The sequence below is a fragment of the Notamacropus eugenii genome, chromosome 4 (assembly GCF_028372415.1).
Source record: "Notamacropus eugenii isolate mMacEug1 chromosome 4, mMacEug1.pri_v2, whole genome shotgun sequence".
Classification (NCBI taxonomy): domain Eukaryota; kingdom Metazoa; phylum Chordata; class Mammalia; order Diprotodontia; family Macropodidae; genus Notamacropus; species Notamacropus eugenii.
In genome coordinates this window covers 144,390,750-144,416,563 of record NC_092875.1, presented here as the reverse complement: position 1 = coordinate 144,416,563, position 25,814 = coordinate 144,390,750, and the positions used below count along the sequence as shown (strand labels likewise).

The following is a 25,814-nucleotide window of genomic DNA, read 5'->3' as shown; positions in this document are numbered from 1 at the left end:
TATCTATTTCCTACTAAAAGCCTCATCTAGGATGCCTTTAGTGCTTGTTTACATCATGATTTTAATAATCATATGCATGAGAAAGTAGGTATATGGGTCAGTCACTAATATTCTTTCTCTTCACAGATTTTGAGAGTTGGCAGGGACCTCAGTGGTCACCTAGCCCAACCCACAATAAAAAGGATTGATCACCATAACATATCCAACAAATGATTGCCCAGGCTGTACTTGAAGACTTCTAAGGAGGGGGTACACACCATACCTTGAGGCCACTCTCATCTTTAATGAGGTCTAAGTTTTTCCTACAGCTCTGGAATCTTGGTCTCCTTCAGATACCTTGATAATTAATCCCTAATTGACCCTGTTTCCCCCAATACATGCCCTCCTCTATGTGTACTTGGTCTAATCCAGGTTCTTTTCCTAACTTTGTTTTCCCCAGTGCCATTACCACTTCCCCCCTCAGGGACTATGATGTAAGCATCCAAATGTGGTTATTCCACTGCTTTTCATGTGCATAAGAGGCAGTTCTCTGAACTGTAATGTCCATGAAAACTCTAAACTTCAGGGGTCCCTTTTTTGGCCCTTACACATGGGTAAATCTAGCTGTCATTTTCATAATGCCTGTTTTGCTTTAAGCCTCTATACAACCTGGCCATAGCCTGCTGGAATATCCAGCCTCATTGGATTTTACTCTTCTTTTTGCATGCTGAGATTCAGTCAGACTGGCTTGCTTTTGGTCCTTCATCCATGTGGCATTATATCCTAACTCTCTGACTTTGCCTTGGCTATCCCATAAATGTGGAAAACACTACCTCCAGATCTCCACGTAGTAGAGTCATTCTCTTCCTCTAAGATACAACTCAAGCATCATATTCTGCATAAATCCCTTTGTAATTCCCAAATCTCTAGTTTCATCTCTCATAAACTACTTTGTATTTATCTACTATGTTTATATTTCTATTCATTCACTTTGTGCATATGTGGTATATATTTATACAAATACTGAGGAATCTGGGTGGTACAGTGGATACAGTAGGAGGGAAGCCTGGAGTTAGGAAGCCCTGAGTTCAAATCCAACCTCAGATGCTTATTAGCTGTGTTTCTCTTTATGAGTCACTTAACCTCTATTTTATCTGTAAAATGAGGATAATAACCGCACCTACTTCTCAGGATTGTTTTGAGGATCAAGTGAGATAATATTTGTAAAATGCTTAGAATAGTATCTGGTATTTGGTAATCCTTTAATAAATGCTTGATAATAAGTCAAGGTCACTTTTTACAGCAAAGTATTTTGGTCTCTGCCTATGGTATATTTATTAATTTATTCAAGAAATATTTATTGAAGACCTAGTTCATGTGCAGGACCCTGAAGTATTCAGTAGTGAATAAAACACGGCCTCTGCCCTCATGGAACTTATAGTCTATAGTTTAGGGGAAAAAAGTATGGTCACATGTCATTTTACTTGATCTGTACTTTCTAAATTTATTTTTTATGGTGGGTGTGTAGGTCATGTTGTTTAGACTTCAGTTAGTCTCAGCTAACCCTCTTATCCTATATACCTGACTTCCTTATAGGAGTATAGTCAAGTAGAAGTCTCCAGAAGTTGATTTCCCTACAAATAATCTGATTTATCCTGCCTCTCAAGCAGCAAAGCGAACATTTTTCCTGTTAGCTGTCATTCCCCATCTACCTGACTCTAGCATTCTTCAGTTCTTATTGGTTTTTACCTTTGTTTTTCAGCTTTTGACTAAAAAGAGACTGTTGCCCCAATTCTGTGCTTTAACTAAGAACATCTGTCCTAGGTATCCTGAGTTACTATCAGACTTATTTCAGGAGAATTGTCTGAAACATTAATAATGACTCCACAAAGTCGATCACTGGAAAAACAAATCAATTATTATGATTTAGCTTGATTATACTGTACTAGAGAGGGCTGTATGATTCACATATCTTTGACCAAATGTATCAGTTATGGAGTCTGACCTTAGAAATTATACTGACTAGTTTTGTTATACTAACAATTCACATGGTTGTAAGCACTGCACGTAGCAGTAGTGCAGGGTAGTTCAAAACATCCCTCCATCTGGAGTTTAGTAGACATGGATTCAAAACCCAAACCAGCCACTTACAATCTTTATGATCTTGGGCACCTTCACCGTCCTAGGCCTGAGTTTGCCCATCTCCAGAATTAAGAGATAGGACAAGGTAACTTTTAACTAAAAAAAATCTGCATACACACATACACACACACACACACATATACACACACCTATAGGTTCACTACTTTTCAAGTCCTCTCCTACCCCCATCCTTGGAGTTGCAAAATAGTAGATAGTAGGATTAAGTAATTTAAAGTTTAAGATTAAATAATTTAATTTAATGTAATTTAATTTAAAAACAAGAAGATAGAAAATAATGTCAACTAGGTAAATTATTGATGTGTATAGCGTACTATTACATTACCAAAAGCACTAGCTGTCAAACAGAACATACCCTAGACAGGATGTAGAGCTCCTCAAAGACTAATTTTCATCCCTGAGCAGAAGAGATTCTCGTATGGAACATCAGTTTGACATTTGTAAGGGCTTATATTTACACACACATACAAAGTCAGCACCAAGAAATGGCAACTCTGTAGATAACCTTAGTACCAGCTTGCACAAATGAAACACCATTTTTACATGAATTCCTGAATTTTGTTAGGAGCCTGTGCTGCACCTGCATTTTTTATAGGCCAGGCTAGTTCAGCCCGAAGACAGAAAATTAGGCCCTAGTGCTGAAGATGAAACTTTTTAGGCATTAATACTGAATCATCACCTCTTTCCCCCATTGAAATAAGATAACTTGACTTGTTTCTAAGATGTGTTTCCTAATTCTATAGAATAAACTTTGCTTGAAAAAAGTGCTTTCTTCATAATAAATTATTGGTCCTTCTATAAAATTAGACTAAAAATATTTTTTTATAATTCACCCTTATTAACTAACTGCTTTTTCTTTGTTTCTTTGGCTCATTGAAATTCTCAATGTAGTATGTGACCCTTATTAATTTTATTATTTATCTAATATTGTAATTTCTTTATCAAATATCATATTGTCGGGTTAGTGTCTCTGATAGCATTGGGGGAGGATTTATGGATCACATTTATTTTACATTCAATTTGTAATGTTACAGAGGTGAGTTTGCTACCTAATGCATTAAAGTTGTCCAGGTGAATGTCAGATGAGTTTTACAGATTCATCCAAGATTTGAAATCAGTTGATCACATGGAAAGCCTCAAGTGAACAGCTATTAGTGACAACTGGGGAAATCTGTGATAGCATAGAACATGTGGCAAAGTCCCCAAATGGACTAGAGTCCCTCTGACAGGATTATATCAAGGTGAAAATTCAATTCAAAATTACCTTGAGACCCTTTTATTGTACTCTGTGTTGTGGCTTCATGATGTTTGATATACAGAACATGGGCTGGTGAATGATAAAAGACTAAATGGCATTTCATCCTGACTTGTGGCTAGAATAAAAAGGCTAGATTGCTAAAGCTTGCTAAATTCCTCACAAGTCACCTTGTTCCTGTTTAAATTTATCAAAAGAGCTAGATGCAAATAATTTGGGGGCTTAAAAAGTGCCCAAACGATGAGCTCCTGGACTAGCAAATCCAAATTATGTACTTGGTAATATTCGTTTAAAAACTGTCAATGTGTATCTCCCTACCTGGGTACCTCTCTGCAAGAAAGCCAGGGATTTCATGGTTTGATCCGCCTCTCTGCATTTGAATTCATTCATATTTCTTTTGCAACTTTCTGGAGACAATGTATAATAAATCATTAGCATTATTATTATTTCCGCTACAGTCAAATAGCACAGTAACACAGCGAAAGTGGGGGTAGGAGGGAGGGAAATTACATTATCCGTTCAGAATAATTTCCTACTCTAATATAAATGTTGCTCAGGATAGAGCTTTGAAATGGATACTGATTCTTTAAATTCTTTCCTGTCTGTTTCAGGAAATAGTGAGATCCTGTTGATATGAAAGTACAATGTGTCTAAAGTTCACTTCTAAACACTCTGCTCTTTGCAGTGAAAGTCATCTGCATTCTCTTTATAATTCTGAGTCACAAGAGATCTGCCTAATCTTGGAGATCTGATCCCATATCATTCAGAAAAAAAATCCTTGATAATAATTCCACCATTCAGATCACTGAAAGCTGTAAAGCCTTATAGCTTCTGTCATCTTAAAAAAAGAAAAAAAAAAATACTGTGAGGCAAGGGAATAAGTCCTTGGATTATGGGTTTGGAGATTTAGTTGTTTGCAAATATAAAATGATTATTACTTTTATTATTCAAGTTCTTAATCAACGAAAGCAAATGGCATCTGTTTGTTATCATTCTTTCTACAGAAGACAAAGGCTCCTGTCCCCATGGTACTGACTGCTGGCCCCAAGTGGCTTCTGGATGTGACTTGGCAAGGAGTGGAAGACAACAAAAATAACTGCATTGTGTACAGCAAAGGTAAACACAAGACAGTTTTCTTTCTTTAGAAGGCATTAATGGAAGTATTGAAAACTGCCTATTGCAAAACCAACAGCAGCAACCAATGAACTGACCTGGAAACACAAGGCAAAGAATATGGGCCTCTCTTCTGCACTCGCATGTCCTAATATCCCTATATTCTTTTTATCCAAGTGAAGGAATACTGGTGCTTTTAACATGGGAAATGAACAGTATAAAATATTGTAAAATTATTTATATACTATGTCACGCATATATTTGACACAGCATATGAGTTTCCTGCTGTATACACATTCTTTTATCAGTTTCACCCTTCACTTCAGTAATTGCATACGTCAGTTTCATCAGTTAATGAGATTTCAGATTCCTACTTTGGGGCATAAACTTTAAGTTAATTCTCCTTGAAATATAACTGTCCATATAAAGTTGCATGGTTTCATGTCATATTACCTTGCAGATTACTTAAAATTGTTTATTGGAAAGGATTGATAACCTGATAACATAACCAGTTATTTGAGATACCTTGACCACTCTAGGCCTCAGTTTTCTTATCTGTAAAGCTATATAATGAAACTTCCACAGAGTTGCTAGGAAAATCAAAAGAGATAATGAAATGGGAAGTGTTTTGTAATCATAAAGCAACAGAAATGTAAGTTGCTGTTATTAAGTGGTATTCATGTTGCACTTTAAGGGGTCCCTAAGTGGTACAATGAGCATTGAGCACAGAGCATTGAGCTTGCAATTTGGGAAGACTCCCTTTCCTGTGTTCACATTTGGCCTCAGACATTTATTGGTTATGAGACCCTAGGCAAGTCACTTAACCTTATTTGCTTCAGTTCCTTATCTGTAAAATGAACTGGCCAAGAAAATGGTAAACCACTGCATTTTCTTTGTCAAGAAAACCCCAAATGGAATCATGAAGAGTTGGACACGACTGAAATGACCTAACAGTAGCAACTATGTAGCACTTGAAAGTTTGCAAAGCACTTTATAATTACTATCTCATTTAAGCCTGAAAGTGCATATTTTCATCTTGATGTTATCACGTTAACTTCAACACTTAGATCCTGTCAGTATGATCACTCAAGGGGGACCTCTGATTCCTACTGTATAGACACAAGCTAGCTAGTTGTATAGCTACTGTTATTACCATTTTACATGAGGAAACTAAGTTTTATGAAGGTTAAATGACTTCTGTGTGACTTTCCTGTTAGTGTCAGAAGGTAGAATTTGAACCCAGGTCTCCAGGATTCCAAGTCAAGATGCTGTCCCCTATACCAGACAGCTTCTTTTATATTATTAGACCAAATTTATCACCAAAGAGTTAGTCACAAATTGGTGAATTCTTTGGCCACAAGCAGCTCATAAAACCATCTATAAAATCTTAGAGGGATCTCAGTTTTCAGATGAAGGGGATACTTAAACTAAAGACATCCTTGATCTTTTGAAGCACTGAGGTATCAGACCCAATACATTAGAAGGGTTCATAATCCTTTTCTGTGGGTATACTTAAGGACGCAAGGCTAGTGTGGAAAAGGGAAGCCATTGGCTTGTATTGTGCGGCCTTACATTTGCTTGTTGAGCCATCAAACTGCATCATGGAATGTTGCTACATCCTGAGGACAGCAGAGGCGTAACATAATGATATCATTGTCATGGGACATATAAGAACAGCTTAGCATGTGTTTAGTTTTTTCTTAGCACTTTCACAGTGAAGTTAAAATCTGGCTTTAGAGATTTTCCATCAATTTCTCAATGTTAGTTCTTTGTTAGTATTACTGTACCTCAGCATTTAATTTCTTTTTGGTTTTATGTCTAACAAATAAACCTACTGAGATTAAAGGTTTATTTTTTTCAGAAAACCTACTGACCATTTCCACATTCAGGCATCCAGGCAAATAAGCACCCCTATCAATATATTAGCATACAAAGTACTAATCGTAACATCAAAGTCTTAAAAACTTACTAGAAACAATTACAACTTGTTCCTATAGCCATTACAATTTGTACACTTATAAGAGGATTGCCTTTAAACTGCCTCAAGTCTTTGAAAGTGGAATCTCTGAAAAGAGGGAATTTGCATGTTTAAAATCAGTAGGGACCCCAGGGTCTGATATATTCTTTTCCCTTCTATAATTATAAAACTCTTACCCATTAATTTTCTAACCTGAAATACTTGTGATACAACAGGAGCAAGTACTGCTCTAGAAGAGAGACCAAACATTCCCTTAGGAATGTAAGAATGACCCATCCGCAAAAACTGCATCCAGAAAGATACTTCTGAGTGCCCAGACTAAGAGGAGAAAGAGGTAGAAATAGAACATTACCAACTTGTCGGGGGCAAGCATCCCAAAGGAAAGGAGTAGCTTTCCTGGGTCTCACAGAAGGCTAAGATTAGTTACAAAAGAGAAGGATTCAAAACCATCAAGGACAAGCCTAAAGATAATAAAGTCAATAGTTCTATGTTGACTGATGCCATATGGGCCACAAGCTGTCTGTTACCTGAAACTGTGGACTGGAAAGCCTTGAGATGTGACAATTTCACCTTGGCTCTAGATGCTTCTTATCACGCAATCTTGGGCATATTGCTTCAGTTCTCTGGGTTTCCATTTCTTCATCTGTAAAGTGAGATATTTGGACTAGATGGCCTCTGAGGGCTCTTCCAACTTTAGATCTATGAACTTATGATTTATCAGGCATTAGAAAGTTGGAGTAAGACAACTTACATTGCCAGTTCACAAATAGCAGAGTTCCCATAATTTTGCCTATAGATGTAAACTTCAGTGACTATGCTGGCTAGTGGAAGAGTCATTACTGGCACTCATGTGTATTTGCTTTTTACCTAGGAAACTGAAGGGGTTTGTCAAACCTATGTAATGTAAATTAAGGCAGGTTTACTACATATTTGTGAGTAGAATGAAAAATAATAATGTACAGCATCTTGGTTGAAAAAACCCCAAGCTCTTGCCATTCTGTGCCATTTCCTTTTGTTGCACTGGATAGACACTCAGTCCTCACCTACTCAATCATTTAAGAGGCATACTGGCTTTTTAAAACAAAACTAAATACAAAGAGAAGAAAAATAAATAAATAACTTCACAGGCTTTGATTTCCATTTTGCACAGCAGCAGCTCATTGTTCCCAATTCCATTCTCTCACTTTGTGTTATTTTACTGCCTGCGATATCCCCTTGTCACACTAAAGCAAAAAGGTATGTGAATTTCTAAGATGTTATAATTCAGCGCCCTTCCTCTTCCTCTCCCCCTGCGTCCTCTCCCCTGTCCCCAATCCATATGTTGTCATTTCAGGAAGCAATTAGTTTACCCAAGCACATGTGAAATCACCTGTTTGGTTATTTTTGTGGCAATTATTCTCAAAAGACTCCAGATAATTCTGGGAAGAATAGTTTGCCTTCTTTCTTGCCACGGAAAAGAAAGAAAGGAAGAAAAGATTGAAAAAGTACCTGATGAAAAGTCAGTAGTATCTCTAAGTCTTTAGTGTGTTGTCGGAGCACAGGAGTGGCATACTTGCTCCTAAGATCTGCCACTGCCTCTGAGCGTTAGGGATTGGCAGGCGTGCCGCTGATAAAAGTGAGCATGACCCTTAGCATGGAAACATGTGCCTTATTCTATAGATGGGTTTTTCAAGGTTTGTTTCATATTTTATTTGCAGCTATCTGTGGGATGACCCTATGTAGCAATGCAAACTATGCACCTCCTTTTCACATTTTCAAATACTAATGCTAACAATAACGAGTTCACTCATAGTTTTTCTGTTTTGGAAATCACAGGACTGAATCTTCACCTTCCTCGGTGCGTGTTTGCTCACTTGATTCCTAAGATATTCCATTGCCTGTTTTTCCATGGGTAGACTTGGCCAAATAACTTCCACTGTATCTCAACCTCTGATTTCTAAATTATCCTTGAGCTCCCAAATCAGTTTTAGCTGGTGGGAAATGATTCCTGGGCTCCATGCTGGAAAATACTTAAAAAGAGTGTGAACTTCTTATATTATTGTCAAGTACAGAATGTGGAACCAACATTCTTCCTAAGGGTTTCCCTGGTGTTGCCTATGATGACTGTATGTTTTGTGAAGAAAAGGGGGTATTTTTTTTTCTTTCTGTGATAGAGTAGGTGGAGTAGGTCATTCAGCCTGGGTGACTTGAATTCACAGAGGGCAGATAGAGTCTTTGTGCCATCTTCCTTTTTATTTTGTGTGTTTTGGTCCAAACCTGTCAATTCATCAGTATGGGGCAATCCTATAATGCAAACTCTAGTGATGGAGGCTCTGTAACTTACATATATAGAGAGAAGCCTGGAGCACTTGAAAGTTAAATCAATGACTCATGGTTGCTCAGATATTTTCCTTGAGAGCTAAGACTCAAGCCTGAGATTTCGTGACTCTGAGGTTGGTCTTCTGTTCACTGAATCAGGCTATCTCACTACTATTGTGATTCAATTTTCTATTAACTAATTTTGTTCTGTACTTACAAAAATAATATTATCCTTAGTCAAGAAAAAGTAGAAGCCTCTATTACCTATTCTCATTATCCCATATCCTATAAACATCAGTCTCTGCTTTCTTGGAGTTTCCTTTTGCCTCTCGCATAAGTCTTTTGTGGTCCTCAGCTTTCATTGCAAGCTTCAGCTAATCCTGAGCTTTTAACCTTCCTAACCTTATTCTTCCAGATCTGTTCCCACCCCTTCATTCTTTTTTATTTAGCCCTAGTTTACCTGCTCTGCCCTCCATATTCCATGTAGAACATTAGGGAACATCAACAGTTAAGGATCATGATATCAATGATAAGACTGCCTTTTCCTTGCCTTTCCCTAAACTAAGCATCTTGGGTAGAATACCCAGATACTAAGGAGTATCCTAGACTCCAGTAGGGAAGCATTCCTGTTTTCCATCCGCCCCCTCTACAGAATTCCCACCAGGTATTAGATGTCCCTACCTGATTGGATGCTGATTTCTCTCATTCATAATCTGACCTGAGGAAACTCAATAGCTTGTTCCATTCATCCACTGGCCCACTGCCCCCTTCCCAGCAGTCATTGGTTGGGAAACATTTTCTCTGACATTGGTCTTTAAGGTTCAGTAGGATTTAACTTCTGCCCTACCATGTAGGCCTCCAGACCCTTGGGCATCATTATCTGACTTGCCATTGCACCTAAGGAACTTCTACTGTCCACCGCCTCTTTGCTACTGTTTCATCACTGTCCTCTGAAGTCATCATTATTTAATGCATTGATGAATGTTCTGAAATTTTAAAATATTTTCTTTTGCATTATTGGCCAATTTGTCTACAGTATTATTTTTCTAAAATCCCCATAGTTAACTCTACCAAAGACTACCATTCCTGGAATTTTTCTTTCTGCATTTGTATTAGTTGAAATAAAAGATATTTTAAAAATCTAGCAATTAGAACTGGGATGTGGAAAACATGGTAAAAAAAAATGGGGAGGAGAGAAAGGGAATAAGCATTTATATAACGCCTACTATGAACCAGGCACTATGCTAATAAGCATGTTGCAAATATTATCTCAATTAATCCTTACAGCAGTCCTGCAAGGTATATAATAACAGTATATTTTAGAGTTGTGGAAACTGAAGCCAACAGATTTACCCAAGGTCACACAGTTAGTACCTATTCAAGGTAAAATCTGAACTCAGTTATTCCTGACTCCAGACCCAGTACTCTTATCTATTATACAGTCTGGCTGGAATTTTGGGATCCAACTTTAAGGTAACCATTTAAAAAAAAAAAAACTAGTTTGCAAACCTATAAGCACAGTTACTAGCTGTGCAGGTTCACCCCAATTTAAGAACATCTAGTATATAAAAGCCCAGATCTAGAAATCATGTAAATTAAAGTATTCATGTTTGAGAGTTCTTCAATTTGTAAACTCATTTGAAATGAGATTTAAAATATGATTTGAATGATGACAATTTATTTCTGTGTATTTTTCCTAAGAAAATCTGGTACATGAAATGAGGCATACCTGTAAAATACAAAACAAGCAAAACATATTGAATCTTCAACCTCTTCCCCTCTGCTAGTTCTTTCCTTTCTGTTATTAAGCATGTCCAAGTCTCTTCCAACATCCTTAAAAAAACCCCCCAAAAACCAAAAATCTTTCACTCTCCCATTCTCTCAGACTAGCATCTTATGTCCCAGCTCTGTTTCTCAGATTCCTTGAAAAAGCTGTCTACACTAATTGACTCTACTTCCTCTCTCACCCTTTGTCATTTGGGTTACATTCCTCTCACTCAACTAAACAGCTCCTTTCAAAGTTATCTTTCAGTTGCCAAATCTGAATATCTTTTCTCAGTCCTCATTCCTCTCAACCTATCTGCTGCATAGCACACTGTTCATTCTCATGTCCTTCTGGATATTCTTTCTTCTCTGAGTTTTCATGATACTACTTTCTCATGGTTCTCCACTTCATTTCCGCCTTCTTTGCTGGTTCATTATCTTTATAACATTCATTAACTGTGAGTGTTCTCCAAGTTTCTGTCCTAGTCCCTCTTCTCTCTCTCTCTCTCTCTCTCTCTCTCTCTCTCTCTCTCTCTCTCTCACCCCCTCCCCCCTCTCTCTCATATTTTTTTCTCTCTTATTCTCTGTCTCTCTCTGTGTTTTTGCTTTTTTGTCTGTCTGTGTGTTTCTGCCTCTTTCCCCTTCCCTTCCTCCCTCTCCCTCTCACTTTCTCTCTCTCACCTGGTATATATTCCATAACTCATAGATCTACATACGGAGCCATAGTCTGTCATTTGTGTTTTAGTCCTGTATTGCCAATTACCCCTTGGACATTTTAAACTGGATATCCTGGAAACATATCCTACTCATAGTGTATAAAACTGAACTCATAATTTTCTCACCACCTCCAAATTCTCTTCCAAACACCCCTGTTTATGTCAGATACACTATCTTTCTAGTCCCCTAAGTTTGTAAAATGGTCAATATCCTGTACTGCTCACTCTGTGTTATCTCACATGTCCAATCAATTGCTAAATCTTGCTGTTTCTATCTCCACAATACATCTCTCCCTTACCCCTTCTTTCCACTCACACAGCTCAGCTACCCCTTTAGTTCAGGCCCTCATCCTCTCTTGCCTATATTGTTGTAACAGCCTCCTAATTGGCCCTCCAGTCCTCCTACACACTGCTGCCAAAGTAATTTTCCTTAAGCACAAGTCTCACTGCTCACTCAGCTCTAGAGGCCTTCTTCCTACTGCAAGGACAAAGGTAAACTCTCCTGTTTCATTTTTCTAGCCTTTCATGGTCTGGTCCAGACCTACTTTTTTAGCCTCATTAGGCATTATTCCACCTCCTGCACTCTGTGATTCAGCCAGACTGGGTTTCTCTTTTCTTTACACAGAATACTCTATCTCCAGTCTCTGTACATTCGTGCTGGCCATCCCCCAGGCCTTGAATATAGTCCCTCCTTACTTCCAACTCTTAGGCCTCCCTTCTTGCTTTAAGACACAACTCAGGCATTATTATCTTCTTCAGGAACCCTTTCCTGGCCTGCCTCCCCTTGCTACTTCCCTCTCATAATGCCTTTTATTTAACTTCTTCATATTTATATATCTTTAAATGTTATCTTCATATTTATAGTAAATAGATACTTATATGGACTTTACTCCTCTATTATACCTTAAGTTCATGGCATGTAGAGGTTCCATCTTTGTACTTATATCCCCCACCCCTAGCCTTAGCAGGTACTTAGTACCTATGTGTTGTTTAACTGAAAATGCAGACTAAAAGGTCAGAACTGAAGACAATGTACAGTCTCTTTTATTTACATATTTTTAATATTATCCTTGTGTATCTCAACATATATTAAAAGTTCTCAAGCAAGCCAAGCAAAGAAATAGTGTTCAAGGAACACAAAAGAAATGCCTCATCAAAACCATCAGTATCTGGGAATAGTTTCCATGATGCTTCCAACACTAAATTCTATACAGAATCACTTGGAATCAAAGTGCAGTCTTTTTTTCCCCCAAACTGGATACAAATCCTGCAAGGCCCCATTCTGTGTGTTTACAGACACCGGCTCAGAAGCAGAAAATCACCATTTAAAGGCTTAAGGGGCCCTTGAGAGACAATGTCAGAAATCCTGAGAGAGATAACAGAGCTCTTGGTGATTCTGCCTCCTGCACCCCGACCAAACCAGCATGTCTCTCTTTTCAGAAGATAGCAGCTTTGATTGTAGGTGCTCATCCATATAAAAGCTTGGATATTATTCAACCCTGAACTGAAGCTTTGTTGCAGGTTGGTAAACTGCCTGGTTTGGGATTTAGCATAAAATGTGAGGATAAAATGGACATCAGATCTTGAAGCTAGCCCAAAAGTTAGGTTTCAGCTTTAAATGGAAATCTCCTATATCAGCATGGGGAAAAGAACGTGAGGAGGAGTGTTGAGCCTGAGTTCTGGTCATATTCAGCAATGACTTTATGACACTGAGCAAATCCCTTGACCATTCTGGGCTTCCCTATCGTTTCCTGTATCGTTATCTGCAAGATGATGGGTTTAGACCAGATGAGTTTGAACATATTGTCCAGATCTCATATTCTGGGAGGAAAAATGCTAAAATGAAATTTTTTTTTCAATGAGCATTTCTTTAACTATTCTATATTTTACAGCCAGTGTATAGATGCCATATTGGTTTATGGCATTGTTAAAACAGGATAGATGCCTGTGCCAAATATTTAGAAGTGGGAATTATAAAATCATAAGGCGATTAAGTTAGCTATTCGAGAAACTCCAATATTGCTTTTTAAATGACTTCAGGATATAGGAGGGACTGAGGTTATTATCTGTTATCAGGAATACAGTGGAATTGTACAACTGGATAATAACTAAACAACTGACACAATGTAAAATTACATTATCAGTATGTTAAAACAAAATTGCGCCCTAAAGGAGTCCACATGCCAGCTCAGAGCTGCAGTGTAATTATGCTTAACTCTGATAATTAAAATACAACGGAGATCAACAGAATCATTTTCATTAAGAAAATTATTAATGATGGTAGTATAACAGTAATTGATTGCAGAGCACCACAGGATAACTCTATGCAGGGGGAAAAAATTCTAACATGCTTCACAAACGTCTGAGGCCTTTCTGGTTGTGTTTGACAAAAATGAGAGACGTGTTTTGAGGAATGAGTGATGAACTATGTTGGTACGAAGAATCAATGATCTTATAATGGCTGCTAAGGAAAAAAAAGCCCATTTTTTTTAATGGAATTGCCATTTACTAGTGGCATTTGCCACTAAGACAAGTGGTCCTACCCGCCATGAAGATATTGAAAAGAGGGCTTTGTGCTAGAACAGTGGCCCAGTGACAGCTTCACCAAATAATCCTCCTGCTTCTGTCTGCCCATTTCGCTCAGCTATCCATGTACTATTTTTGCATGTGTGTTTGTAACTTATTGGTGGTATTTCAATGACCTTCTGGTTTCTTTTTATATCATTAGTTATGATTAATGTTTTAGGATAAGAAAAAAATGTTTTATGTTGCTACACCCATCATTACCATAGGATTAGATTTAGAAATGTATCATCTTTCTACATAGAAAATTTTTAAGTAAAGAGAAGGGTTTTTTTGAGGCTTGAGATGGAGAGGGATACTTGCTTTGAAAAGGTATGTTAATCTTCCAAGCTACATCCCCAAAAGTACACTTTCTCAGCAGCCTAAAATGAGGAAAAATTCTTCTAGTGTGGATTTTTCAGAATGAGATATTTATATGACTGTTTTCATATTATGTGCATGTGCATGTGTGTTGTGTATGAAAGAAATGCTATATATATAGTAACATATATTTATATATATACATTTTTGTGCATACATATAGCATTTCTTTACCTTCTCAAAAACTGATACTTTAGTTTTTACATAGCCTTCATTTCTATGTATGTCTAACGCCCTTTCAAGAAGCATCTCTTAGAATATATAATATTTTTAAACAGAAAATTTAAGTATCCTATTTTTGAGAATAATTATGCGGTATGAGTGTAAATGGTTCTTCAAAAACTTTATAGATATTACCTGCAAATATAATGAAACTAGGATTTTTTGTAATTCCTTTATGACTAGTTCTATTCCTTAAAATTAGATTGCGCTGTCTAGCTAGTGTTTTACTAATTTTATATTTTACATTTTCATAAATAAACTTTTATGTATATATTTGTACTTAACATTTACTTACATGTTCTTCAGTTGCTCACCACTATCTCATACATACACCTCTCCCTGCAAGTAAAGGCTATTTCAGTTTTGGCTTCTGCATACACAGTATCTAGTACAATGTCCACCAAATAGTATGCCTTTAATAATTGCTGAATGAATTGATAAATCTGTCATGTAAAGGAAAATAAATTATTTTCATTGGAAAAAACTGTACATCCTCCCTTTCGGCTGATTTCCCTTTCCCCTTTTGTAAAAATGCTGGGTTCTTAAGCTTATATGACTGGGTCTGGTCTGTCTAGTTAGCATACTAATTAATGATTCGAATCTGGATAAATATCCACTAGCCTATAATATATTCCATGCTGATTAATATACTCATTTGATAATAAACATATTTTTGAAGAATCAGTAGTGAACCAGTTACACAGGGAGAATCTTGAATACTGACTGTCACAGTAAAAATTCTTATCTTTTTTTATTTCTGCTTTTAATATCGTTTTGCTATTTAACATTTATTAAGTGCCTACTGTGTGTGAGGCCTTGTGTTCAGTTCTGATGAAATACTAAAAGGAAGAAAACGTTTCCCTACTCTTGAGGTCCACCCTCGTGTTTCTGTCCTGATTTCCAAAATTCAGCTACATTTATACTGGAATGTCTATGAAAGACAAGAGGCTATATTCTACATTGGGAGTTCCTTGAAAGCAGGGACTATCTTTTGCCTCTTTTTTTGTATCCCCAGTGCTTAGTATAGTACCTGGCACATAGTAAATGCTTATTAAATGGCTGACTGACTAATGTGCAGTCCTGTCTCATCAATGAAAGCATTCCAATCCCTCCTCCAAATCATAAGATTGAGGTGAATATGAGAATGATTTGGCTACAATATCTAGCTGATTGCTAAGTAGAGTAAAAGTGCAAAGAGCGCTATACCATCACAAACTGTGATTTGCAAGCAATCTCAGATTACTCATACCTGGACAAGAGTCACATACACAGCATATTCCATAATGATCCTTGTAGAGCTCAAGTGAAGGAGAACTGATTATCTTCTGTAGTAGCCCATTCGATTCTTTTGGACTGTGATAACTGGTTTGAATCTTGGCTTGGCCACGTGTGCTTTTTGTGACTTGAGTTAAATGACTCGACCTCTCTCAGCTTTAGTTTCTTCCTACGCAGTATAGATAATAATAATTCCACTACCTATCTCACAGGGTCTGGAGGTTTAGGGAAGGGTTGAATGCAAATGTCCCTTATTTACTTCTATAGATAGCACCCTATCTGCTATATAGGGTATCCCAAGTCTTAGTGTAGTTTTAAGCTATTAAAGGTGAATGAATGCAAAAAAAAAAAATATGGTATACCAAGTTTCTGATACTTAAAGTTGCACTAAGACTTTGGGGACACATTTTATTCCTAGTCACACAAGTTTACAACCTCAGAGTCACCCTCATTTCCCCCCTTTTGTTACCTTCCCATAACCATTTAGTTTCCAGTTCTTGTAAATTCCACTTCTACTACATCACTAGCAAACAAACATTTCCTGGGATAAATAGAAAACCCTTGCAAAGAGCTAGACTCTTTTGTTGCAAGATTATTTGTTGGTGGGAAGCAGGTAGTGGTTGGGAAAAGGGCTGGTAAGATTTTGTGTTGGATCCTAGGATTGTAAATGACCAAGTTATATACACCTAAAGTAGCACAAGTGATGAGTAATGCCATTAATAAATTCTACATTATTACATTTTCATTGATAAATTATCTAAAAAGAAAATTTCAGGTTAGATTTGACCCAATTCCAGAAAGAATGAGGATGGAAAGACAACAAATGAACTATTTAGTGATGTCATTTTCCTACGAATTTCACATCTTTATTGTAGCATGTATGCAAAACTTTTAAATGTGCACAGCATAGTTATATTTCTTTTTGTTAATTTTCATTCATTCAGGATTCATTTGCTAAGCACCAGATATGAGCTAAGAATCACTGTGCTAGATTCTAAAATAATTTACAAATGTATTTAAAACATAGCCTCCTAGGGCTTACAGTCTACTGAAAAAGAGAAAGCAGAAATACAAATATGCAATGCCATAAAATAGCTCTGCCCGACTACGCTGCAGAATTGAATATGCTAGATGGACAAAATGCTATGAGACTCAAGGAAGAAAAGATCATTTCCACCGAGGCAGCCTCTAGCACTGTATCTCGGCATGTACTCGATAAATATTGTTCACTGATGAGTGAAAGTTTCATGAAGGAAGTGGTGTATGAATTGAATCATGAAAGATGAATAGTATTTCTAAAGGCAAAAATTAAGTAAAAAGGGGCATTTCAGGCATAGGGGATAGTAGGTGTAAAGACATTGGAAATAAGAAAGAAAGTTCTGGGAGTATAAAGAGAGATAACGAAGAGCTGAGCTAGTTTTGACCCTAGAATACATAAAGGAGAATAGTATGAGAAAAGGATATAAAGGTACGGTGTTACCAGTTTGTGGTGGGTCTCAAGTAGAATGTTAAATAGTTTAGATTCTGTTAAGTTTTCAGGGAGTATCTGTTGGCAAATGGAGACCTGACATAATTAAATCCATTCATAAGGAAAGAAAAATACTCTAGAGTATGAAGGATGGCATGGAGGGAGGAGAGGTGGAAAAGCCTCTATCAATTACAGGCACCTGTCATGGGTTAGTACATTTTTTGTATGTTTTGCTTTTGTTTTCAAAGTGCCAACCAGTCAGAAAGTGGTAAGACTGAGGGTTTTCTGGAGATTGACTAAATGTTAATAATATAGTACCTTGGTGTTTTTTACTTAGGGTGATAGTTCTGCACGAGTTTACTGGGGAATGCTAGAGGTTCTAAAATCCTTTTAGGGGACTCACAAAATCAAAACAATTTTCATAATAATACTAAAGGCATTTTAATTTATAAAATGGTAACTATTGTTAGATAAAACCCATATAAAAAGTTCTTTGGAGGGGATCTCAATAATTTTTAAGAGGTTCTGGGACCCAAAAGTTTGAGAACAGCTGTTTTTAGAGTTTTAAATTTTCTTGTTGTTATGTACACCTTTGACAGTCTGCTGAAAACTATAGAATTATTTTCAGAATAATATTTAAATACATGAAATAAAATACATAAGATTACAAAGAAGAACAATTTTCTTGAAATAATGATGTACTTATTTTCCCATTCGAGTTCATGGATCCACTGAAATCTATCCATGAAGTCCTTGAGGGTCCCCTGATCCCCAGTTAAGGAACTCTGTATTAAATAGTCTACCTCTTCCCTTTCATTCACAAAAACTGCGTCAGGCATTATAAACCTTATAAACTTTGGCTTGCCATTTTAACAGAGAAGTCATTCTGAGTGTATCGACGTAATAGAAACAGCCCACTGCTTACATACATGCTTCACTTTTTGTGGACAACAGCTGCATTATCTCCACCTCTGACTTGTTCGCTTCAACTGATGAGAAGTCATTCTGCAGCCAGGATTCTGCTGGGGACCTGGAACTGGATGCTTTTCATTGTGTACTTGGGGCATAAGTCAATCTGGGGAGGCTTTTTTAAACTTAGAAGGTCAACTTATATGTTTCAGCATACAGCACTACTGCTGCTCTCATTAGCTCTCCTGAAGTCTGGGAAGACTGTCAGACAACAGCATGGGGTCATCCAAGATAGTATATCTTAGTGTTGCCTGCAAGAATATCCCAACCAAGGGAATGGATTGGAAATATATACATTTAAGTATATACAGATAAGATCTTTCTATCTATCTATTTATGTAGTACTAGCTGTAGCCTATTGAAATTCAATGGGAATAAATTACTTTAAGCCAGTTTTCCTTCAGAAATCTAGTATTTATCATCACTCTCAGGTCTCTGTTGTCAGTAAAGATTTTCAAGAATGACTGTTCTTCTCTAGTTCAGTACCTTTTACTTTGCAAAATCATCTTAGGAAAATAAGAACTTGAAATGTTTTTCATCTCATATTAATTTTGACAGTCTATATATGTATACACATATGTATGTGTATATAGAAATATGTTTATACACCTATGTATGTGCATGTACATATATATGTGTGTACACATACATACACATGAACCTTTAAATGATAAGATCATTCATTATATTCAATAAACAGTATAGACTTTCTAGAATAGAGATAGTGAATCCATCTACAAAAGAGTAAGCATTTATTTTATAGGACCATCCTTTTAGAGCTAGACGAGATCTCAGAGCCCACTAAGTCCAGCTTTCTCATTTAACAGATGAAGAAACTGAGTCTCAGCTGTTAAATGGCTTATTCTTTGTCACATAGCTAGTAAATACCTGAAAGAAGATTTTAACTCACGTCTTCCTGGTCTTCCTGACTGACCCAGGAACATTATCCACTGTGCTACTTGAGTTTGCAGTATGCCACTAGTTTCTAAATGTGAAATTTAGTTGTCCTAGAAGACTAACTAACTGAAATGTTCATCTCATGTTGGCTTGTATTTCAGGGAGGTTAAGAAATAAAAGACTCATGATGGTTAGTCAGTATTTCATAACTTGTCAGGATCAAAATCTTCATCTCTCTTATCCCATGAGAAAAAAACCACACAGGAGACAGAAGCAGTCAGGCAAAGCATTATAGTTTGTTACAAAGATATTTTCCTCCTAACTAGTTTTGTATGCAATATAGAGGCTTATAATTATTAAATATCTTTATTTTTATGCCACTGATTTAAGAAAAAAATTATATCATGCATAATGCAATACAAGGTTTCCTCTGGTGTTTTGAATCAAATTGGTACCATTAAATTAAGCTTTTGGGTATGTGCCTCCAAACAAAATAGTGCCTTCTCATAAGTGGGATCAGACATAAAACAGAACTATTATTTACATACCTGGTAATTACTTACCATATTAGCAAAGTGGAATTTTGGAATTGTTTTCAGAATTATGGATTTAAAGGTGAAAGGGACTTCAAAAGTCATAGAAAAACAGAACCTCCAATGAACTCCTCCAGTAACCACCAAACAGGATGACCCATTTCACTTTTGGACATATATTCTTGTTATAAAATTTTTTCCTTACAACTTACCTAAATTGACCTCCTTGCAACTGCCACACATTTCTCCAGGTTTTGCCCTCTGAGGCCAAACACAACAGTCTATATTCCCTTCTCTACATGATGGCCCTTCAGATACTTAAAGACAATAGAGGTTTTTATTCTCCAGGCTAAATGTGGCCAGTTATTTCAAATAATCGTAATAGCATATGATATTCAAAGCCCATCACCACTCCAGGATACCTCAGCTCTGATAAGTTAGCCAACATCTCTTGCCTAAAATCAGACCACTACACTACTTCCTACCTGTCTCCAGATGATGCTACCTGCACTCTAGCCTGCCCCCACCTCCCACAGAAACTAGTTTCCCATCCCTGGTTCCCTGGACCCTGATTAGCAAGATCTTGGGTTTTCTTACCTAGAATCAGGCCAATGTCAGACCATGCTATCACATGCACCCCCACTTTTCACCTCTAGTTTCCCTGTATATGTTGTCTGTCCCATTATAAGATAAGCTCTTTTAGGGCAGGAATTGTCTCACATTTATATCCCCAGAACTTTGCACAGCACTTAGGAAACAGTAAATACTTAATAAATGCTTTCTCCATTCTAGTTGTCCTCCTCTGTAAATTTTCCAGCTTTTTCATATTTTTGTTAAACTGAGACACTCAGATATGAGTGCAGTATTTCAGATGAGATCTGATTAAGCAGAATACATTGAAACAACTCTCTCCATATCCCTCTTTCCTATTCCAGAAGCTATAGCACTCTTAATGCAACCCAAGATGGCCTTCATTTTTTTTTTGGTTATATCACACTGATTCACACTGAGCTTAAAGTTGACAGAAACCCCCAGGTCAAACAACTCCTGTCTAACCGTGCCACTCCCATCTTCGACTGATAAAGTTGATCTTTTTTGTACCCAAGTATAGGACTTTACGTTTATCTTTATTGAATGCTGTCCAATGTTTTAGTCTGATTCTTCTAATTCCTATTTCTCTTTGTGTTTGTTATTTTCCTCCAAGTTCATTTGTTTGTTTCATTTGCAAATTTGATGATAATCCCACCTTTGTCTTCATCTAAGTCTGGTAAGCATGTTAAAGAGCTCGTGCGCAATTATGAATCCCTAAGATCCATCTCACAGTAGGCAACTAGGTAGCACAGTGGATAGAGTGCTAGGCCTGGAGTCAGGAAAATTCATCTTTCTGAATTGAAATCTGCCCTCCGACACTTACTAGCTGTGCGATGCCAGACAAGTCATTTAACTCTGTTTGTCTCAGTTTCCTCATCTGTAAAATGAGCTAGCAAAGGAAATGGCAAAGCACTCTAGTATCTTTGCCAGAAAACAAATTTAAAAATGGGGTCATGAAGAGTCAGATATGACTGAAACACCAAGATTCATCCCTGAATACCTCCTCACATTACTATAAACTCTGTGAGTATATCCATCCAGCCATTTCTGAATCCATCTAATTATCCGATCTATATCTCTCATTCTTCACAAGAATAATAAGAGACTTTTCCAAAAACTTTGTTAAATCTAGGTAAACTCTATCGACAACATGCCTCTCACCTTTTAGTTTAATAATCCCATCCAAAAAGGAAATGAGTTTAGTCTGGAATTAACACGTTCTCGATGAAGTTGTGCTGGCTCTTTGTAACCATCACTCCCCCTTTTTAGATGCTAGCCAAACATCTCTTAAATGATCCATTCTAGGATTTCCCCAGAAAACTAAGTCATTCTTAGCAGCCTATAGTTTTGGACCTTGTTCTTCTCTCAGTTTTGAAAACCCGAAAAAATATTTCCCTTCTCCAATCTTATGATGACTCCTTTTTCCATAATCTTTCAGATGTTATTGACAATTGATGTGCCCATTTTGTCAGCAACTAGGAATGTTTTTCACTTGTGCCAGGTAATTTGAATCATCAAGGGCTGCAGATAGAACTCCTTCACTTGGAGATAAAAACATTGTGACATAGACAGCTGAAGAGGCTTCCCAAAGGGCACACAGAGTAGGTAGATTAGTTAAGATGTGAACTCATTTCTTCAAAATCCAAAACCCCACTGTCATTCCCAGTACTCTATGTTTTCAAGTTTTATTTTTTAAGTCCTTGAATTTCTGACTTTTCAATACTTTAGAACACAGTAGTTTTGTTTATGTGGGGTGGATTCTGAATTCTAATCCAACCTCAGACACTTACTAGCTGTATGATACTACATTTTTCACTTAAGCTCTGTGTGCCTCAGTTTCTACATCTGTGCAATGGAGGTAATAGTAGCACTTACTTAACACCCAGAGACATTGGAAGGATTAAATGAGATAATATTTGTAAAGTGCTTTGCAAGCCTTAAAGCACTGTATAAATGTCAGTTTTCATCTTTATGATTACTATCATTGTCCTGACTTGATTTTCATAGAATAATACTCTTTGAACTGGCACAATGAACATTGCAATGGTACCTTAACTCTTACTAAGACTTATTTGTTTGTACTTTGAGAGCAGAAAATAAGCATAGTTTTCATTTTATTAGAACTTCATGAAACAAAAAAAATGTCCTTAAAATTCAGCCCCACAAGGAAGCAACAAGTACTCTGAAATATGTATGTTTGCACACAACATATCTTTATATATTTATATTTTAAAATATGAATGTATATATTTATATTTTAAAATTTTGTCATGTAAGTGAAACATATACATACATGTATATAATATGCATGTGTATATGTGCATCAGTGAAGATATTTTTCCCAGTTTTCTCTGCTAACCAACTCTCCTTCTATCATATTATGTACTAAATTGCATTATTATTTCTTTTTTTAAAAAAAGTTTTGAATACTTCTATGCTTTAAATATTTTTTACTATTCATTATAATTTAGCACAGCATCATATTAAATATGTAATTGAGGAAAATCACAGACCTAGTGACCCCAGGAGCTATGGGAGTGTTGCCTCTGTCATCTTTTCTGCAAATCAAAAGGGGTAAAAAAAAAAACAAATTTGCTGAGCCACACATTTCAAGTTGTCGACAACCCCATCCACGAGAAAACAGAAGAAAATATATATGCACTCTGTCCTGTCAAAAGGCTTTCGCCTTATCTTGAGAGACTGTCAGGGCAGGAACATCAGGGAATGGACAGGAGTCTATTAAATTAATAAGCTGCTGGATGGTGTCTGGAGAGTTATGATGCCCCATAAATCCAGTTTGATCATGGTGGACAAGGTTTAAATCTGCAGACTTCTAATACACATCCAGTTCTTGGATTGGATTTGAAGTTTTGTGCTGGAGACACAGAGATAGTCTTGCAGCATGTGAATTAAGATTTATCTTTTTTTCTTACTTTTTTTTCACTGTACTTGACAAAAATGAAAGCACCTTAGGGATCCTAGCAAATGTTACTGCTTGAAATGAAAGAACTGTTGTCAAGGTGAAACCATGACCTAGAAGCCTAAAATCAAACCTTGGTCATTCTTTTCAAGCGTCGCCATCGGAACGGAGTATAAAAGGTCTGGGTGGAAGGAAAGACAGCTGAACTTATCTGTAACCTGTTTTATAGTGATTCCTGTCAAATACCACTAGTCTATATTTATGACATAAAGAAAACTAATGGTGTCACATCTGCCCTGTAGTAATAAAGAAAAAAAATCAGGAAATATTTTCCTCGCCCTTTAAATAAAGCCCTCTGATATAACATTTGCTGTGATATAAGACTTCTCCTGATCCTTGACTTCGAACCATGGTAAGCCTGCTTGTCAGAAAGCAACTCTGGGTATTAGTCAAACTATGTGACTTCCAAAGAGAATACTATGATTAAGTGGAAATGTTATTCATTTACATTGCACTGAGAAATAAATCCCTGGAACTAAATATTTAACTCATTCAAAATTATGTTGGTCTCCAATTCCTACTGTAACTCAGTTTCTATACTAGGTCAGATATGTTGTCTAAAAATAAATTCTGTAACGAGGCATTTATCTAATTATCCTTAGTGACTAATGAGCTATTATGCTCCTCCCCTCCTTTTTTAAAATGTTAGGTCATGCCTATATTTGGCAGAATAATGTACATGATGCTTCCAGAGTATGTGGGATCATTCCACCTCTCTTATGTTAAGATCTTTTAACAAGACTGCCCGTTTGAAAAGCATCAATTTGATCCACATTTATCACATTGCATTTTTGGAGGTGTGGTTAGGAAGAATTTAGAATCATTTTGCTAAAGGTTGATTTTTTTTTTTTTTTACTTTGGCAAATCTTTGCTTGGTGTCTTGCTCCATTTTTAAACGATCCCTCCAAGTTATTTACACTTTTTTGAAAGATGATAATTTCTATCTCTTCTCAGGGAATTTATAAATATAAAAGCATTATTGAGTGATGCTAGTATGCTGCCTAGTCATGTTTAGCAATTTTACAGACATTTTAATTATTGTCCCATTAGTTCAGTCCTAAACAAAACTCTACTGTGCGATCTCCCTCCTTGCTTATCCCCATGAACACACTCCACCAGCAAATTATGTCCCACTCAAGGAAATGTGAACTAAAACATATTCTACTCTGAGCCCTAAGGATCAGAAGACTATCTTTGTAGTAGAGGCAAGAGGGATATACTTGTGAGGCCAGAATTTTTGTGCAGAATCCCTCTGCTTCTGGTTCTCCAAGTTCAGTCTCAGAACTTGTGTCAATGGAAGGAACTCAGGTGCTCTCAACTTCCCGGATGCTTATATAAGGGGAGAGACCATCATTATTTTCTGTCTCCTGGGAGACTGGATGGACATATAAGAGAATAATGAAAAAAACCTTTAAATTTTAATCAAATTGACTTCCCACTATGGGTCTCCAAATATAATATGCTGCAGTGGAGTAATGGGGATCATGGTTTCCGCTTGTGTTGAAAAAAAAACCTCAGGGGAAAAAAAATAAATACCCCCTCCCTGCACACACACACACACATACTTCATCCAACAACAACAAAAAATTCTAACAAGAGAAATTCATTCCTTTAAGAAAATAATCCATACTCCTAAGAATAAAACAAACTGATAGATGATTTTACCAGCTTTTTTTTCTCCTGTGGTTGTATGGTTACAGAACTGTGATTGTTTCACATGCTAGTGATGTTTCAGAACATTTAACAGAAACATAGGGCCAACAAGAGTTATGTACTCAAGTGTGTACCTAGCAAATTGTACAGAGCTAGAAGTCAAAAGGGAAATATATTCACTCTTTCCTCTAACCTAAGGCCTGTATTGTTTTTTTTAATAATTATATTTTAATATAATTGATTTCATTCATGATCTTGTGTATTTCATTTTATCCATTTAAAAGCATTATTTTCTCATACTGAAAATTCCATGCATTTATATATTTTTTTTACTTTATACATTTGAAACATCATTATTCTTTTTCCTGAGAAGCGGTCCGTAGGCTTCACATGACTGTCAACTATGTCCATGACACACAAAAAAAGGATAAGAACTCTGGCTCTAGAGGCAGTATGGATCAGGGGAAAGAAAGATGAATCTGGGGTCAGAAGACATGGTTTTGAATGCTTACCCTTCTACTTACTGCTTGGACCATCCTGGGCCTTTCACTTCTCTGGTCTTCAATTTCATTTTGTAGCTGTGCTATACCTGTTTTATCAGAAAAGAGTCCTGTGTAATAGTCAAGCTATGTGACTTCCCAATAGAATACTGTGATTAAGTGGAAATATTATTCATTTATGTTGGCACTGAAAAAAAAAGCCTCTAACAAAATGCTGAAATTGTTCAAAGTTTCAAGGGGATTAGATTAGATCACTTCCAATGTGTCTTTCAGTTCTCCATGTAGGATCCTCTGAAATGTCACCAATGCCTGATCATCCAGTCAGTTAACAAGTATTTATTAACCTTCTAGTATGTGCCAGGCAAGAACTGGTTTTCTAGTCTGCCAATAGTTTAATATTCATATACTTCCTTCTTCCCCACTAGCCAGCCTCTTAGCCCTTCCAGTCCAAGGGATGCACTTCAGGGAGAAAGAGGAAGTTGAATTCCATTTGGTTTTGCTATATCTTGGCAACTCTAGT

The 25,814-nt window shown here is 36.7% G+C and overlaps 1 protein-coding gene across 2 annotated transcripts in view; it reads left to right on the top strand.

Annotated features, from left to right (window-relative positions):
* ZFPM2 (zinc finger protein, FOG family member 2) overlaps window positions 1-25,814 on the top strand; it is a 568,693-nt gene that overhangs the window by 386,327 nt on the left and 156,552 nt on the right. For both annotated transcript variants that reach the window (XM_072603297.1, XM_072603296.1), the window contains one exon: window positions 4,399-4,510. In XM_072603297.1, the coding sequence (XP_072459398.1) occupies window positions 4,399-4,510 (112 nt within the window). The remainder of the gene's footprint in view (window positions 1-4,398; window positions 4,511-25,814) is intronic.